Below are 16,275 nucleotides of genomic sequence, written 5' to 3'. Positions count from 1 at the left end.
TTATCACTGAGATGTTTGTTCATTTTCGGCATTGTCTTTTTTCTAGGCATTGTGTCTTTTTACGTTTCTTTTTGGAACGGGAATAACGGGGGAAACATTTTGGTTTTTTAATTTTTTCCGTTTTTTATTTATATATTGAGTTATGATTTTTTATTATTTTTAGGGATTTTTTGTGTGGCCACAAACCCTTCTCACACTTCTTATTTTTGTCCTTCTTCGCATTTTAACTTTACCCTCATATTAAATTATATAATATCATACTATATCATATCATATCATACTAAATTACATCATATTATATCATATTTTATCATATCATATCATATCATATTAATTATATCATATCATAATATAACATATCATACCATACAATACCATGTCATTTCTTTCTTTATAATTTTATAGGAAAAATTCCCAAAATAAGCATTTATGAAAACAAATTTCTAGTTTTAGGTATCATTTGTAAAAAATTTCAGAAATATGTATTATAAACTAATCGTGACGAGTAGTTTGGAAAAACCAATTAGAACTTGCCACGTGTCCTTAAACTAACCGTAACGAGCAATCTCACTAATCATTTACTCGTCACGACTATATAAGTTTCATGCCTCGTAATCAACGCCCACGAGTAATTCATAAGTCATTTATTCGCGACGAGTGGATTATAAGGTTAAACTAGTCGCAGCGAGTTAATACTAATAAACTACTCGTGTAGGGAATGTAAACCGGGTTAACTAGTCGTCACGACTAAAGGACTTATGAATTAATCGTTGGCGTTGATTACGAGGCATGAAACTTATTTAGTCGTGATAAGCAAATGATTAGTGAACGTGCTCGTTACGATTAGTTTAAGGACACGCGACAAGTTCTAATTGGTTTCTACAAACTACTCGTCACGACTAATTTATGATACCTATTTCTGAATTTTTTTACAAATGATACCTAAAACTAAAAATTTGTTTTCATAAATGCTTATTTTGAGAATTTTCTCATTTTATAAGCATGCTTATGTTTCATCATGTAATTGGTTGTTTGAATTTGAGATGATGAATATCAATTATAGGGGCTCACTTTAGGATAACCTACAACTATGGTGATGGGAATGAGATGGAGTGCTGATTTTAGATAATTTGCCTAAATTTTATTGATTGAGATAAAGATACGTATACATTTTATTTGCTCACTTGTAATATGCTTTGAGTTCACTTCTATTATAGCATGTAGGTATGTACTTGATGTATCATGTATGGTGTAGTAGTGAATCATGAATCTACTCATTGTTGTTTTGTTACGTTACAAATGATACGCTATCTATATTTATAGAATCAACGACCTACTTGAATTAAGAACGACTTGCCTACCCTACTACCCAACATGAATATGGGAGATTTTTTTTACCAGCCACATATTATTTACATATAATATGTAAATAGTATAAATAATAGGTAAAGACTAAAATCGCTAACATAAAACTCAAATTATTACGTGGAGTTATTTGTTCTTAATGTGCATCATATCCAACCTCAAAAGGCAAACACCTGTAAGACCCACTTGGGCTATTATTGACGTGTCATTATTACAGACATCTGATAAAAACATAATTTCTTAATTAAAGAGTTTTAACGTTTATGAAGAAATCAAATAGACCTAATTTATTTCCGCATTATGGTTTCCTTTAAAGTTCTTGAAATACGATTACGGTTCATGAAATAAGCTCGACATCAACTTGGATCAATTGGTGGCGTATGGTTGTCCTCTTTTGGTATGTGGCGATGATGTCAACGGGCCATAAATAGCTCGTTGAGTGATTCTCTAGGCCACCAATCAATGACATATTGCACATGTAACATCTTGATCCTGATAGAATGGCATGCCATTACAACAAAATTAAAAATTAAAGCATAATATCGTCATAATTACAAACCGAGATCATACAACGTTACTCTTGCAGTTGAGTATCACAAATAACCCATATATGTTTCACTAGTCCCAAGGCAAATGTGTGCAAACCTTGTTCCTTGATCCGAGATTAAAACTCTTAATTAAGGTGCATATCGCCAACCAAATATTTTGGTGGTGCCTCAACCCAATGATGTCATGCGTACTGTAAGGCAAAACCTATGACCATCGTACCAAGCATCTATCACTCTATCAGTCCAGTCATTTGTTGGTTAGTTGTATTTCGGGCTTTGAGTGGGCTTGCACATAGCATATGGGCTTGTGTGCATGTGCTGGTTAGTATACAAACTAGAGGTGTACAAAAAAATCGGTTTGGGACCGGTTTTAGGCAAACCAAACCAAACCGGTTTGGGTTTAAAACCGCACCCAAACCGGTTCCCAACCCGACCCAAACCGCCAATTTCAGGACCGGTTCCCCTTAAGATCTACCAAACCGGTTTTAAAACCGAACCGGTTTGAGAAAAACCGGTTAAACCGGTTTATAAACCGAACCGAACCGACGTGACCAGATCGGCCTATCTTGTGTCTAAACCGGTTTATAAACCAAACTGGTTTAAGTCAAACCGGTTTTGACCATCCGTTGACCAAACCTTGTGCTTTAGTGTATTCTTGGGTTTAAAATAAAAAAAAAAAAAAAGAAATGATAAGATTGGATAGGAAAAGAAAGGAAAAGAAATTATATATTTAAAAGACATTCTCGAATTAAAATAAAAGAATAGATAAGAAATTGTTAATTACATTCTTGATTAATATAGGAAGGAAAAGATAGGAAAAAAATTGTAACTTTACAATCATGTCCTTATTATTGAGTTAGATAGGAAGGAAAAAAATAGGGTAAAATGGTAATATTATACATGACTATAAACATTTCTTCCGAATCAGTCATATTTGGCTGGAAAGTTTTGAAAGAAAAAAACCGTTACTTTTTTTTCCATTCTCCTTCTTTTCTTTTAATGAAAAAACTCAAGAATTAAAAAAATAAAATTTTCTTATCTTTTTTTTTCCAAACCCTTAAATAAAAAACTCAAGAATGCAGTGTTAGGGTTTAGCATGGGTTCTCAATTGCAAAATACAATTTCACACATTTATGGTGTTTTGGTTATTCTCCACCGATTTCATCATACAATACTTGATTATATCATTAGTTGATCATGTTTATCGTTCATTATGTTTTCTACACCACGGATCTAGGTGTTTCTGCCACCTAAATCTTGAGTTGATCCATTTGTTTTATTGATCCGGTTTTTACATGACCTACACGTACACCACACTATGCGTAATACTGCTCCGGTTCTTATGGTGCCTAGCTTGACATTTTGGCGGTCTCAACCCATTTATGGTTTAATTTTATTTTATTTATGATACCTACAAATTTGTACATAAATTACAACTATAACCTTCTTAGCAATTACTGCCCACTTCAGACTTCGCTGTTGACATTGCATACGCACACAAGGGGAAAATTAACGTACAAATTTAATTAGCGTGCTAACTGTGAGAATCAAGTAGTGTAATTATTATATATATAAGTAGTGTCAACCACTACCAGAAAAAAGGCCTTCAATGACAAGCATTGCGTGTCATTGATGGGTACAGATGACACGCAAATGCGCGTCGTTGAAACCCCTGCCATAGACGAAATATGACATGCATCTGCGTGTCATATTATATGACACGCTTTAATGACACTTATTTGTGACACTCGTTTATAACATACAGATATGACTTGCTTTCGTTATTTAATGAGAGAAATGCATATTCATCTTTGACAAATACTTTCTGTAACACTTAACTAAGGATCCAGTGTTCTTGCAGCCCGTGCATTTAAGTTATTTAATCTGTTGTATAACTTTTTTTATAAAGATAATAATATTATTATAATTGTAAGATGAGATTTCTTCAACAAATTACGCAATAGATTTGATGTTTTTTAGAAAACATGTCATGTGTTTATTTATTAATCACAAATATTCGTGAATGTTTGTATGTGTTTCTGCAGTTTCTATGGTCCTACAGCGTGCATTAGATCTAGTGGGTGTTCCGTGTTTATGTTCTTATGAGGTTGAAATGTTGATTATGTTGATTATGTTGAATTACGTTAGAGCTAAACTTCCACAGTTATAAGTAGTTATTGTATCGATTTTTATTTATTTATTTATTTTTTATTATTTTTTTTTTTTTTGTAGAGTTGATATGATTTGTAAGCTTTTTTATATTAAAGTGATCATCTGCAATAAAAAATAAAAATAATAAAAAAAAAACTGTTTGAAATATTGTAGTATGACACTATGACCATCATCTTCATTACTTATTTAAGAGAAATACCATTTTGAGTTAATGGGTCAAAAATAGCATTTTTTTTGTGAACGTATCAAAACTATAGTTTAGTAAACGGGTCATCATTGGCATTTTTAGTAAACGGGCCAAACATATCATTTTCAGTAAATGGGTCGAAATTACCATTTTGAGTTAATGGGTCAACGTCTTAAGGCTTTACACCTTGGGCGACTTTAAATCCATTCAAAAAACACAGGTGAGACAAAACCCCAATACCAGAAAAAATTAAAAAACTATATGATGCATATAAAATTAATAAATTACACGCAAAAATATATTACGCACGAGTTTACTATAAAGAATAGTAGAGAAACCTTTGTAACGGAATTTTTGGTAAGTTATAATTTTGTTATATTGGAAAACCACCCGGACTGGGACGGGTATAAAACTAGTTTGCTGTGAATACACTTTTGATATGCACACAAAACACAGCATGCATTTGACTCGATATATGTTTATCGTTGACGCAAATGACTTGTTTATAGGCTTCTAACATAAGCGCCATTAGTTTAGTGGCTTTCAATCCATCAGACCGTCAAAAAAAAAGCCCGTTTATAAATAAACGAGTTAAAAATGCCACCTCTAGTCAATTACAGACAGATATTTCTATTTGAAGAGCTACTAATCATAAATATTGCATATGCAACATAGGTAAATATTTCACAACAGAACACGCATATGTTCATAGTTTATATCACTTCCCTTTACATGTACACTGACCGTTAACAAAACAATGGAATCCTGATGCATCCCTGATATGAATCTCCATCTTGGTAACAACAGAAACATACTTAAAAAAGCTATGACAATCCCCACATAACATAATATTCTTCATAACACGAACCGGCATTCGACTTTTGGTCATTAAAAGACCATAAGTAACCGCTAATTTTGCACCATGGTAGAATAAAAAATCCCTCTTTTGATGTTCCTCCACTTCATGAAGCACAAAACTAGTATCTGGTACATAACCGATTTTCAAACATTCCAAAACCAATATATCTAGCCCACTGTAAATATCCTTAAACGAGCATGTGACTTGTCTCGCGCATAGAACGAATGAACCTCGTTTTCAACAATAATCCAACTTTTTCCGGGTCGTTTCTGAAAACCCTTTTCTCTCATTTCTTCACGAGTCGTTTCAGAACAATTCCATCTTCCAGATGCAGAATATAAGTTAGATACAAGTATGTATGTAGACGCGTCGTTTGGCTTTTTAGCAAGAATCTCTTTTGCAGCCCTTTTGCCAATAGCAGTGTTCATATGCACTCTACAATTATCAAGTAAAGCTCTCCATACAAACAGGTCGGGCTCGTATGGCATTTTGTTTATAATATCCTCTGCCTCTTCAAGTAAACCCCATTTGCCAAAAACATTAACCAATGAGGCGTAATGATTTGAATCCGGCTCAATGTTGTAAGCGGTGTTCATGGAGTGAAAGAATGTGTAGCACTCATTAACCATGTTTGAGGTAGTGTGCGTGTATGCCGAGATTATCAAAAGGGTAGTTATGGAATTTGGATTTATGTTTTTTCTTTTCATATTTTCCCATAGATCTAATGCTTTATCACCTTGCTTGTGAAAAATATAACCGCCCATCAAAGTATTCCATGAAACAATATCGTGTCATTTCATGTTATCGAAAACGTTAATCGCAGCAAACATGTTCCCACATTTGCTGTACATTGTAATTAACGCGTTGCCTACTTTTATATCACGGAGTAAATCTAACTTTAAAGCAGTAGAATGAATTTGTTCACCGAGTTTGTCAAACCCTAGTGTTGCACAAATACCAAGAACCGTAGTTGATATAATTTCATCAATGAATATATGTTGTTCAGCTTGACCTTTGAAGAATAATGAAATTGCTTCGTGTAAAAGCTCGTTTCTAGCATACCCGCAAATCATTGATGTCCATAAGCTTGAACTCGTTTGGGTTAACGAGTTGGAGTGGAAAATGGTTTCTGCATCGGTAATTCTTCCACACTTTGAGCACATATCAAGCAATGCTGATTCAATACGGTCGTTTGACCCGAACCCGCACTTTAGAACGAACCCGTGTATCTGTTCGCTGATGGGTTTATCTGCATGCAACCCGCACGCGTTGATGAGGATAGCTAATGAGAAATCATCCAATTCTACACCTTCTTTTATCATTCTGCAAAACATTAACAAAGCTCTAGACGGGACACCGTTCTGGCAAAACCCTTGTAACAAAGCATTATAAGAGTGACAGTTTCTCTCAGGCATTTCATCAAACACCTTCTCTGCGATTTCAACAAGTCCAGATTGTGTATAAGCAGATATCATCTGTGTCCATGTTATTACATCCTTAACAGGCATTGAATCAAACAAACATACTACATCCTTTATGCTACCCCACTTGCTATAGAACCCAATTAACGCATTACCAACACTAAGATTGTTTTGTAAACTGACTTTTAACGCACACGCATGAACTTCACGGGCTTCCAAGACTGCAGCATGTTCCGTGCAGGCAGTCAAAACAGTCGTAAGCGTAAACCGGTCCGGTTGAATCCCACCCGTCCATAACAAATCCCGAAACAATTCCAAACCTTTTTCATACTCACACTCCTTCACCAAACCTGAAATCACCGTGTTCCAAGAAGAAACATCTCTCTCAGGTATTTCATCAAACACCTTAAATGCATAACCCAAACACCCACATTTACAATAAAACCCCATCAAACCATTCGAAACAAAAGTATCATCCACACACCCAGTTTTCACCGCTAAACAATGAACCTGACATCCCAATTCCACATCCAAAACATTCCCACAAGTAGTCAACATAGCCACAAAACTATACTCATTACCCAATTTCCTCATTTCAAAGAACAATTTAACAGCTTCAATTTCTCGATTGGACTTAGCTAACCAAGAAACCATTGAGGTGTATGTAACCACATCTGGGTTATTAACAGAATTGAACAATTTGAACGCGTGGCTTGTGAGGCCCAAATTGAGATAAGATGCGATAAGGGTATTGAAAAGGTAAGGTGGGTTTTGCTGAAGCTTGAGAATTGAGGCGTGGATTGCCATGGTGAGTTGGTTGTCGCCATTTTGGACGGCGAGATTGAGTAAATTGGTGTAGTCTTTGGGGTTTTTAGAGAGACATAGAGAGTGTGAGTGTGAGGATTGTGGTAAAGAATGGTGACGATGGAGTGAGGGTGCGATGGATGGAAGGTTAATTGCAGCCATGTATGAAGAAGAAGAAGAAGAAGAAGATTGCAGCCATGTATCCGATAGATATTTCTTTGCTTAATAATATAATTAACTAGATTTTTGTTTTATATTATTCGTTTTTAATATTTATATATTTATATTTAGATTTTAATTTTATTTATTTTAAGAAAGTTAATAATTAATATACTTGAGGTTTGAGATGAAATTGTTTCACAACTAAATGTAATGTTATAATCCGGTTTAAAAGCTATCTGGGTTTAGTGATACCCATTACCCGTTTATTTTCTTTATTATAAAATTGTTTCTTAATTATAAATAATATCTTTTTTAAAATCAAATAGGATATTAATTTTTAGTATATTCCTATTTTATAGGATTTTCATATCAAATATTTGATGAGATTATTTTTTAATTTAATGAGATGTTATAACCCGTTTAAGAGCTATCTGGGTTTGGTAAGACATATCCATGAATTTGGGTTAAATCAATGAGACGACTCCATTTAAAAATCAAGAAATCTGATGGCTTTCATAAAAAGGGGAAGTGACGACATCAAGACACATAGGATTTTTGGGTTTTCTTTTATATAGATTATAGATATTATATATTACGTTTGAAAAATGCTTATTGGCTTATTGACTTTTTTCAAAAGCCATTTTAAAAAGTTAGGATTTGAGGCTTTTGGAAAACTGTTTTTTTAACCCTTTCAAAAAGCTAAAATAAGAAAGATTTTTGTGATTGCCAAACACATTTTAATTTATTGGTTTTTTGAAAACACCAATAAACCAATAAGCATTTTTCATACTCAATCCCAAACATGCTCTAAAACTTGGAACGAGCCGAGCTTTTTTGAAGCCTGTTTAGTTATCTCGGTATGAAAAGCTCGTTTAGGCTCATCAAGCATCTTTGAAGTTTTATCACTTTTGGACTTTTTTTTATTAATTTAACACCATACAGCTGATCTAAAGCTGAGCTTTTACTTGTTTAAGGTAGGTACTACACGAGGTCGAGCCGAGCTTAGGCTCATTTATGATTTTTCTTAAAATATAGACAGAATTACAAATTTTGTCCTTTAAAATAAGACGAATTACGGTTCGTGTCCTTTTCTAAATTTCTTTGCAGGCGGTGTACTTTAAACTTTTTTTTCCTACAAGTTTTGTCCTTTACGCTAACTGAGTTAGAAAAAGTCAGTTAAATCCCATCACGTGAGGCGCATGTGAGGGTAGTTTTGTCCTTTCGTTTATGCCTACAACAAAACCCCCTTTTATCAGTCTCTTTGTACCTCACCCACCAGACACCAACCCACCTTCTTCTTTCCCCATTCACCATCGTTAACCACTACTCAATCACCACCATCAATTCCTCCAGCCACCACCAGTCCACCCTACCCTCTTCTTCCCTTGCACCACCATTAACCACTCCGCCGTCAATCTATCACACACAAACCCTAACTACCACCGCCTGCTACCTTCCGATGGCCATGTTCCAATTATATGTTTGCCTAAACAACAGTTTCTCACTCATAGCCACCGTCTCACCCTTCATCTCCACGTCTCCTCCCTGCATCGTTGCCACCGTCTTCCACCTCCACACATCTCCATTACCCGGAAACCACCACCACATCTTGTCCTTCATCAGATCTGTCTTCGAAACCAAAATCACGGTTGCTATCAGCAAGGGGTGTTGATTGTAAGCCCGAATTGGTCCACCATTATTTGACTGCAAGTGACGGCGGGGCTGCTGTTATAAAAGAAATACACTCTGATTAGGTTTTTGGCAACGATTATTAGGGTTCAATTATGGCCCTAGAGGCGCCGGTGGGTTTCCGACAGCGGATACGGATGTTGCAGTGGTTGTAAACTCCGGCGAAGCACCGGAACTCAACATCTCTGGCGACGCTAGAATGGTTCAAGGCAGTGGTGGTGTTGGCCATGATTTGAAACTAAGATATGACAAGTAATCGGGGGAATTTAAGAAATTGATGATTGTAGTGATGAGTTGTGTTTCAGTGGTTGAGGGAGATAAAAAGGGAGAGAGAGAGAGTGAGTATAAACTTTTTGTAGGTGTAGATGAAAGGACAAAACTACCCTCACATGCGCCTCACGTGATGGGATTTAACTGACTTTTTCTAACCCAGTTAGCGTAAAGGACAAAACTTGTAGGAAAAAAAAGTTTAAAGTACACCGTCTGCAAGGAAACTTAGAAAAGGACACGAACCGTAATTCGTCTTATTTTAAAGGACAAAATTTGTAATTCTGTCTAAAATATATAAAAAACTAAACACATATATGAACTAATTAACAAATAAAAAACGAGCCTAGCTCGAGTTTTAGAGAATTTTAGAAAAAGAGTTTGAATCAAGCCAACCTCAAGCCTAGTAAACCTCGGGCTCAATATGTTCACACCCCTAAATTAAAAACTCGAAACAAACCGAGCATACCAATAACATTTGAGCTTTAGGCCATGTTATATTCTATAACATTCAAATAATATTCAAATACTAGACTATTGTAAGATATTGAAGCATAATAAAGGGCGTAGCAATGTTTGTGGCCATCGGTTGGGAAAGGTTTCGAACTTGTACATCTTGTATAGAGGTGTCAGATTCAACTTAGACAAGTGATTGTGATAATTTGTTAAGCATGTGCGGACAAAATATTGAGTCACGTTCAAAAACCCAAAAAAAAAAAAAACAGATCAAATAAAAAAAACTTTTTATCTACGCTCAAAAACACAAGATATTTCATAAACCATAGTCCGGTAAAAAAATCTCTATTAAGTCAATGTAATTACCACAACCAAGGTTAAACGAAGATAATGCTGATCATCAGTAACTAAATTAGTACTATCAATAATAAATTGTACTCAACCCGGCAAAAAATTCGTACTATGTTGACTATACATACATTGTCGGGGGATGACGCTTCCTCGGGGTAGTCAGGAACCGATCATTTTGTGTCGCAAATCATCGCAACTTATAACATCCATGTTCCACATCTTAATCAATCTTTGTTTGACAACACTAAAAACATTTTACATGGAACATGTTGTTCGCAGTCACAAGTTTATCACCTTCATATAAATTGGCTAACTAGCTTTAACAAAATAAAGCAACGCTGGTAGCATCACAAAGCTTGAATATATGCATGTTTTTGCCGAAGAAAGATATGTTATAAAAGAGTCAAATTTAGCACTTCACTGGTGTTTGTATATGTTTTGACGATGTGTAAAAGTTACTTGGTCAAACTCTTGCATAAATCTAACGATGAATTTTCTCAGCAAGAATCAGCGTGTCGTACATGGTACTTTTTCGGCTCTTACGGCCCAACGCTTTGTTTTTAGTAGGATTGGTTTTGCTATTCAAAAGGGGGTTGCGGCGCAGCTTGTTGCCCGTTTGCCTGCCACTTTATATTAATCGTTTTGATTTTAATGAGAAATAGCAAACTTAAAAATAAAAAAATTAAAAATATATATATAAAAAACTTAAGGGGTGTTATAACATTGGCCATATATTAAGTGTACATTAAAAAATAAAAATTTCAAGATCATGATTGTACACTAAAAGATAAAAATTCTTCTATGTAAATCAGCCCCAACTTTTTGTACAAACTAAAGCAAGTATATAAGCAACATAACCACACAAAGAATATGAACAACACATCAAAATTTTCCTACACACTTGCTACTGATCTCATAGACATAGACCGCGTTGTCCCGCCCTTAGCCATACAATATAGGATCAACTTCTTGATCACTTGCCGATACTTTCTTCTGAAAGTTGGCAGCTTCGTTGCACCACGTGTTAGCCCTATCAACCTGTCCAAACGGTTCTTAAACATCAATAAGCGAACCACATAAAACAAGCATATGCAAAAACACTTTCTACCTTCGGCTGATCCCTTGAATCTGAGCTAGCCTAAGAGGTTCTTCAGGTACATAACTACCATTATCCCAAGACTCCATACGTTGCGTATCGCTTCCAAACAGAATTACTTTCTCTAAATACCTTATCTCCCCTTCACTCAACTGGATCACTCGAATTTGTTCTTTGATGACCAATATAGGGTGAAAGAACCAGTCTAGTAATCGGTCTTGAGGTCGGTTCAAATGAGTTATTTCAAGCCCATCAAGAAGCACTAAACCCTCGGAACCAACTTTGATTGAGCGAAGAAGATTTTGGAAGAATGAGTAACAAGGTAGCCCGATACCGATGATGGCTGACTCGTTTCCCTTTTTCGCATTTAACCAATCGTAAAGCTCACCGGGAGCGATCACATTTGTGTCAAGTAGTTCCTTCCCCAAACTTTCAGTAGATTGCATCAGGTTTCCCCAAACCTATATAATAACATTACAAAAATTATCACGCACAAAATAAAGAAGAGAACAAATGGGCCTGAGCCCACCTCAAGATCAAGCCTAGAAGCCCAATCGCAATAAGACTTGTTATAAGCCCTTAGTATCGTGGGCCCAGTTCCGTACAACAGTATTTTGCGAAAGCCCAATTAAAAACAAGGCAAGGACTAATCAAGAGAAAGTATGAGCCTAATATCAGGCCTAGAAGCCCAATCACATGTGACTTGTTTTATTACGTTATAAGCCTTGTTTCGGTCCAGTTTTGGACTAGAGTATTTTATTTAACAAGAGCCAAGATAAGAACAATGCTGGGACTAATTTACACATAGAATTGGGCCGATTAGGCCCAAATCTGTGTGAACTTTTTATTTAGCTAAAACATTTTGTTATATTATTATGTAATTTTTACTTATAATAAATGGTTTCTTGGATTACCTGCACCATTTTAACTTCCCTTATAACCTCCCTAACCGATCTCGATGATGACAAAGTAGGCATCAGCATTACACCAGGAGCTTGCATCCGATGACTGCCATGTTTGCTATCAGATGACCGACTATCGCCAACCACCGAAACATCTGTTGAATGTGAAACTCCTTTCTTTCTGTATTTTGGCCTATAAATTAATAAAGTAACAAGTGTTAAAAAAGTTTTATAAAGAAATTATTACTAATATATTAAAAATGAGCTCTTACTTGGGGAATACGGAACCCTCTCTAAGATACAACCAGTCGTTGGTATACTCATCAAACTCGGCAACCATTGCGATTACATAAGCAACACCCCTCTTGAAAGACCTTTCCTGCACTTCCACCCAAGTAATATAAGTTTCAAATTAGGAAATGTTAATAGGGTCGTGTTCATGGGTTGACGAGTTGAACCAGACACGAACAAGAAAAGTTTATATGAACCCAAAATTTGTATCAAACACATGAACCCAAATACAACACGAGTATTCATGAGATTGCTAGAACATGATCAGTTTAAGCCAAAAAAAATGTGTTCATTTTGCATATTAATACTCTAAATTAAAGTTACAAATTAAAATAATGAAATGTATATAAAAATAATTATGCTTCAGCTAGAAAAACTGATGCTACTTTCTCTTTTATCTTTTAAATGTTGCCATAAAAGTCAAATCAAGTTTGACTTTTTACGCCAAGTTTGACTCTTGAAGTCAAACGTGACTCTAAAAAAAAAGGTAACTCTTATGAACTTTGAAGTTAAAAATGGATCTAAAAGGAAGGGTTTGAGCCCAAACCTGATAGACAATAGCTGAGCCATACAAGCCAACAAAAATGCTTGAAACAATAGCCATGATAACACTCCCAATAACAACAATAGGCCACACAAGAATGGTTACTCCAGCAATTGGTATGCATGCGGTTTCAAGAAACGGGCCTTCTCGACTAATCAAATCATGGATGAGTCTTTGCCACCCTTTAAACAACATGTACGGACTCTTTACTACCGCGATCGCAGTGAACATAGGAAGATCAACAAGTATTCCCAATAATCCCACAATTATGCATGCTGGCACGTGAATCAACCTGAAATCCATAATTATAAAATATTGGTGATATTCGTGCATTTAACCAGACTACAAGGACCATTTGTGTAAATAATTCGTATCACGGCTAACACATATGTGGCATGCACCTAAGAGTTTTAAGCTCGTCAGAAGCGGGGGTTTCTCGAAGCTCCTTCAAGTAGAGCGGGTAAGAATGATAACAAATGTCAGCAAAATCTCTAACGACCGTACAACTTCCTTTAATTGTGCCCTGTGTTCCATCCTATTGGCATTCAATTCAAACATTTTAATCCCATGTGTATGTAGACGACCATAAGACCATTCAACACAACTAATTTATGTAGAGAACTATAAGAATATGATAACCATTCACAAACGTGTCTAGTTAGTTGTAAAAAAAAAAAAAAAGAACAATCACTCTTCTGAAACCCCAAAATCCCACCCAATGAGAAGCCCAATAACACAAAAGCAAAAAAGGCTTCGTCAAAACACACAGGCCCACCACTATTAGGTTTTGGACGTTTTTTGCCAAAATCGTCCACCCTAAAACTAATCCTTCCTCAATAGCAAGAATTGCAAAAACCGTCAATTAAGCATCTAAATCCGGGCAAAAACTCTTTATTGAAGGCGTCTTTTACATATTATTTTAGTTGTGACAGATAAGGGAGTTATGTAACTGCATAACACTATGTTTTTCTCTCCCCTGCTGTATCTTACATACACTGTACTAATGTAGTTCTTACAGTTTTCTACTTAAAATTGTTTTTGTATTGAATAGTTCTTGTCTAAGCATGTTAAAAATTATTGGAATAAGGATACACTTACCACAATGCAGTGATAGAACTTATTAGATTCATCTTCTTGTCTAAAAGCTTCAAAAGATGAAATCAATGGAGTAAAGAAACCATAACCAATACCAACAAGAACACTGCCTCCTATGCTTAGACTCAACCAAAGCCCAAACATAACAGGCAAACCAAACAAGATGGCTACTTTCAATGGTGCATCAAATCTATGATACCTGCCATTTAAATCAAAATTAAAAATAAAAATAAAACATATAAGTTAAAATCAAAGCCCAAAATTGACTTTGAAAAGTCACATCACTCATTTCAAAATCATCTCCAAAAAAAGAAAATTCTTGCACCAAAATACTTGATCTTGTCCCTAAAATACCAATATATATATATATATATAGGGGAGGGTCAACGTATAAATGAAATTAACGTGCTAAACATGAGAATCAAGTAGAGTAATTACGTAATTACTCTACGATGTAATTACATAATTACTCTACTTGTATATATAATTACTCTACCTGATTCTCACGTTTAGCACGTTAATTTCATTTTTATTTGATCCAAACCCTATATATATAATATATATACATACATATATATATATAGGATGAATATCATTACAGAATTCTTAAATTTTTTAAGAACTTGAATGAACTCTTAATAACTGATACACACATATATATATATATAAGAACATCATACTTGAGAAGGGTGTAGACGGTCCATACAACATGTGTAGGAAACAAAGCTAAAATCACCACAACATTTCCAATAATAAGAATCAAAGCCGCAATCGGACCGACCAATAAACCTGAATCAATATTCATACATAGATAAAATTAGCCTGCAAATTCACATGAATAAAGACAGAGTCAAGGTGATCACGCAACAGAAAAAAAAAAGTCAAATTTGTACTAACTTTTGAGAGCACCAAAGAACAGAGCAGAACAGAAGGCGAAAACGACATAGATGATCTTCAACCAATCCGGCAACACGTTTAGCATACTTTGTTAATGATCAAACAGCAAATCTCAGTTGAAATTTAACTCCAAGACTCAATTTTGATCAAGAATATATGGAATTTTGTTAGAATCAAGAAGAAATTGGAAGGAGTCTTGATATGAAGAACAGAGCATATGAAGTTTAATTGGAATGGGAATCAATATTTGTTTTGTCTTGGTTTTAAATAATATGACTTGGATTTTATTTGATGATTATTTTTTAATATTTTTTGTATTCAAATGTCACTTTAGCTTTTCAACTGCTATTGTATTATTTTACCTATTTTTGTTTTTACTTTATTTTCTAATTAGTTTTTAATTATTTTATTCCGATGACATTTCCATGAGGTATTAGATTAAAAAAAGAATTTTTAGATAATCAAACTCTTAATTATTTAAGAAGTGATTCCAACTTAAAAGTTAAACATGATAATTTTTTGTATATTAACTAGCATATTTGGTTAACATCTTGGTTGGATAATGACAAGACCTAAAGTTTTATGGCACATCAATTATTTAATGTTAGTAGGTCATTTAACATATTTTTAGGGGTGAGTATAAGTTTGGTTATGGTGTAAACAAAAACTAAAATCTAAGCATGTGGTTTATAATAACCGAAAACTATTTGGTAAAGTCGGCTTACTTATTCGGATTTCGCTTAAAGTTGATTAGCTTATTCTCCTAACAATCTAGTATGATTCTTTTTAAGTCAATACATTTACCCAAGTTTTGGGGTTTGATTCCAACAAACACTTCTTCTACTTGCACTCACATATGTTATTGCTATTAGTTAATTGTGGCTAACCTTAATAATTAGCTAACAAAACAAATTTTAAATTTTATTTATTTGTTTTAAAGTATCTTACATCTTATTACCCGTATCTATCTTTATTTAGTTACATAATATTTTTTGATTTTTTTAATTACTTTTTGACTTTCATTGAAAAACACTACACGGATAATGAAAGTAAAAAAACGAGTCTCTAAATTTCATCATTATTTTAGAAAGTGATATATATTATCAAATTAGATGAAACCATTGAAAATATATTTCAAATTATTGGATGGGTTAATATAATGAATGAGA

The 16,275-nt window shown here is 34.5% G+C and overlaps 1 protein-coding gene and 1 pseudogene across 1 annotated transcript; both read right to left on the bottom strand.

Annotated features, from left to right (window-relative positions):
• Positions 1 to 4,990: 4,990 nt before the first annotated feature.
• Positions 4,991 to 7,518, bottom strand: LOC143531846 (pentatricopeptide repeat-containing protein At5g03800 pseudogene; annotated as a pseudogene).
• A 3,647-nt stretch (positions 7,519 to 11,165) lies between these two features.
• On the bottom strand, positions 11,166 to 15,312 carry LOC143531845 (putative membrane protein At3g27390). The gene is made up of 9 exons (XM_077027054.1): positions 15,107 to 15,312; positions 14,890 to 14,998; positions 14,213 to 14,408; positions 13,516 to 13,649; positions 13,118 to 13,406; positions 12,552 to 12,658; positions 12,292 to 12,472; positions 11,390 to 11,838; positions 11,166 to 11,319 (listed from the first exon to the last, which is right to left on the bottom strand). Exons 1-9 carry the CDS (start codon positions 15,189 to 15,191, stop codon positions 11,175 to 11,177), a joined length of 1,695 nt encoding a protein of 564 aa, XP_076883169.1. The 5' UTR covers positions 15,192 to 15,312; the 3' UTR covers positions 11,166 to 11,174.
• Between the last annotated feature and the right edge of the window lie 963 nt (positions 15,313 to 16,275).

Source organism: Bidens hawaiensis, unplaced genomic scaffold (assembly GCF_021521415.1).
Source record: "Bidens hawaiensis isolate Kalapana, Puna unplaced genomic scaffold, B.hawaiensis_p1.1 tig00009272_1, whole genome shotgun sequence".
In the NCBI taxonomy this organism is placed as follows: Eukaryota; Viridiplantae; Streptophyta; class Magnoliopsida; order Asterales; family Asteraceae; genus Bidens; species Bidens hawaiensis.
This window is presented reverse-complemented; position numbering and strand designations above follow the sequence as displayed.

Coding starts and splice junctions, on each gene's coding strand:
- LOC143531845 (XM_077027054.1), bottom strand. CDS start 15,191: ATGCTAAACGTGTTGCCGGATTGGTTGAAGATCATCTATGTCGTTTTC. Junction 13,650..14,212: donor AGTTCTATCACTGCATTGTG/GTAAGTGTATCC, acceptor GAATGCCAATAG/GATGGAACACAGGGCACAAT. Junction 11,839..12,291: donor GGGAAGTTAAAATGGTGCAG/GTAATCCAAGAA, acceptor GTTATTATATAG/GTTTGGGGAAACCTGATGCA.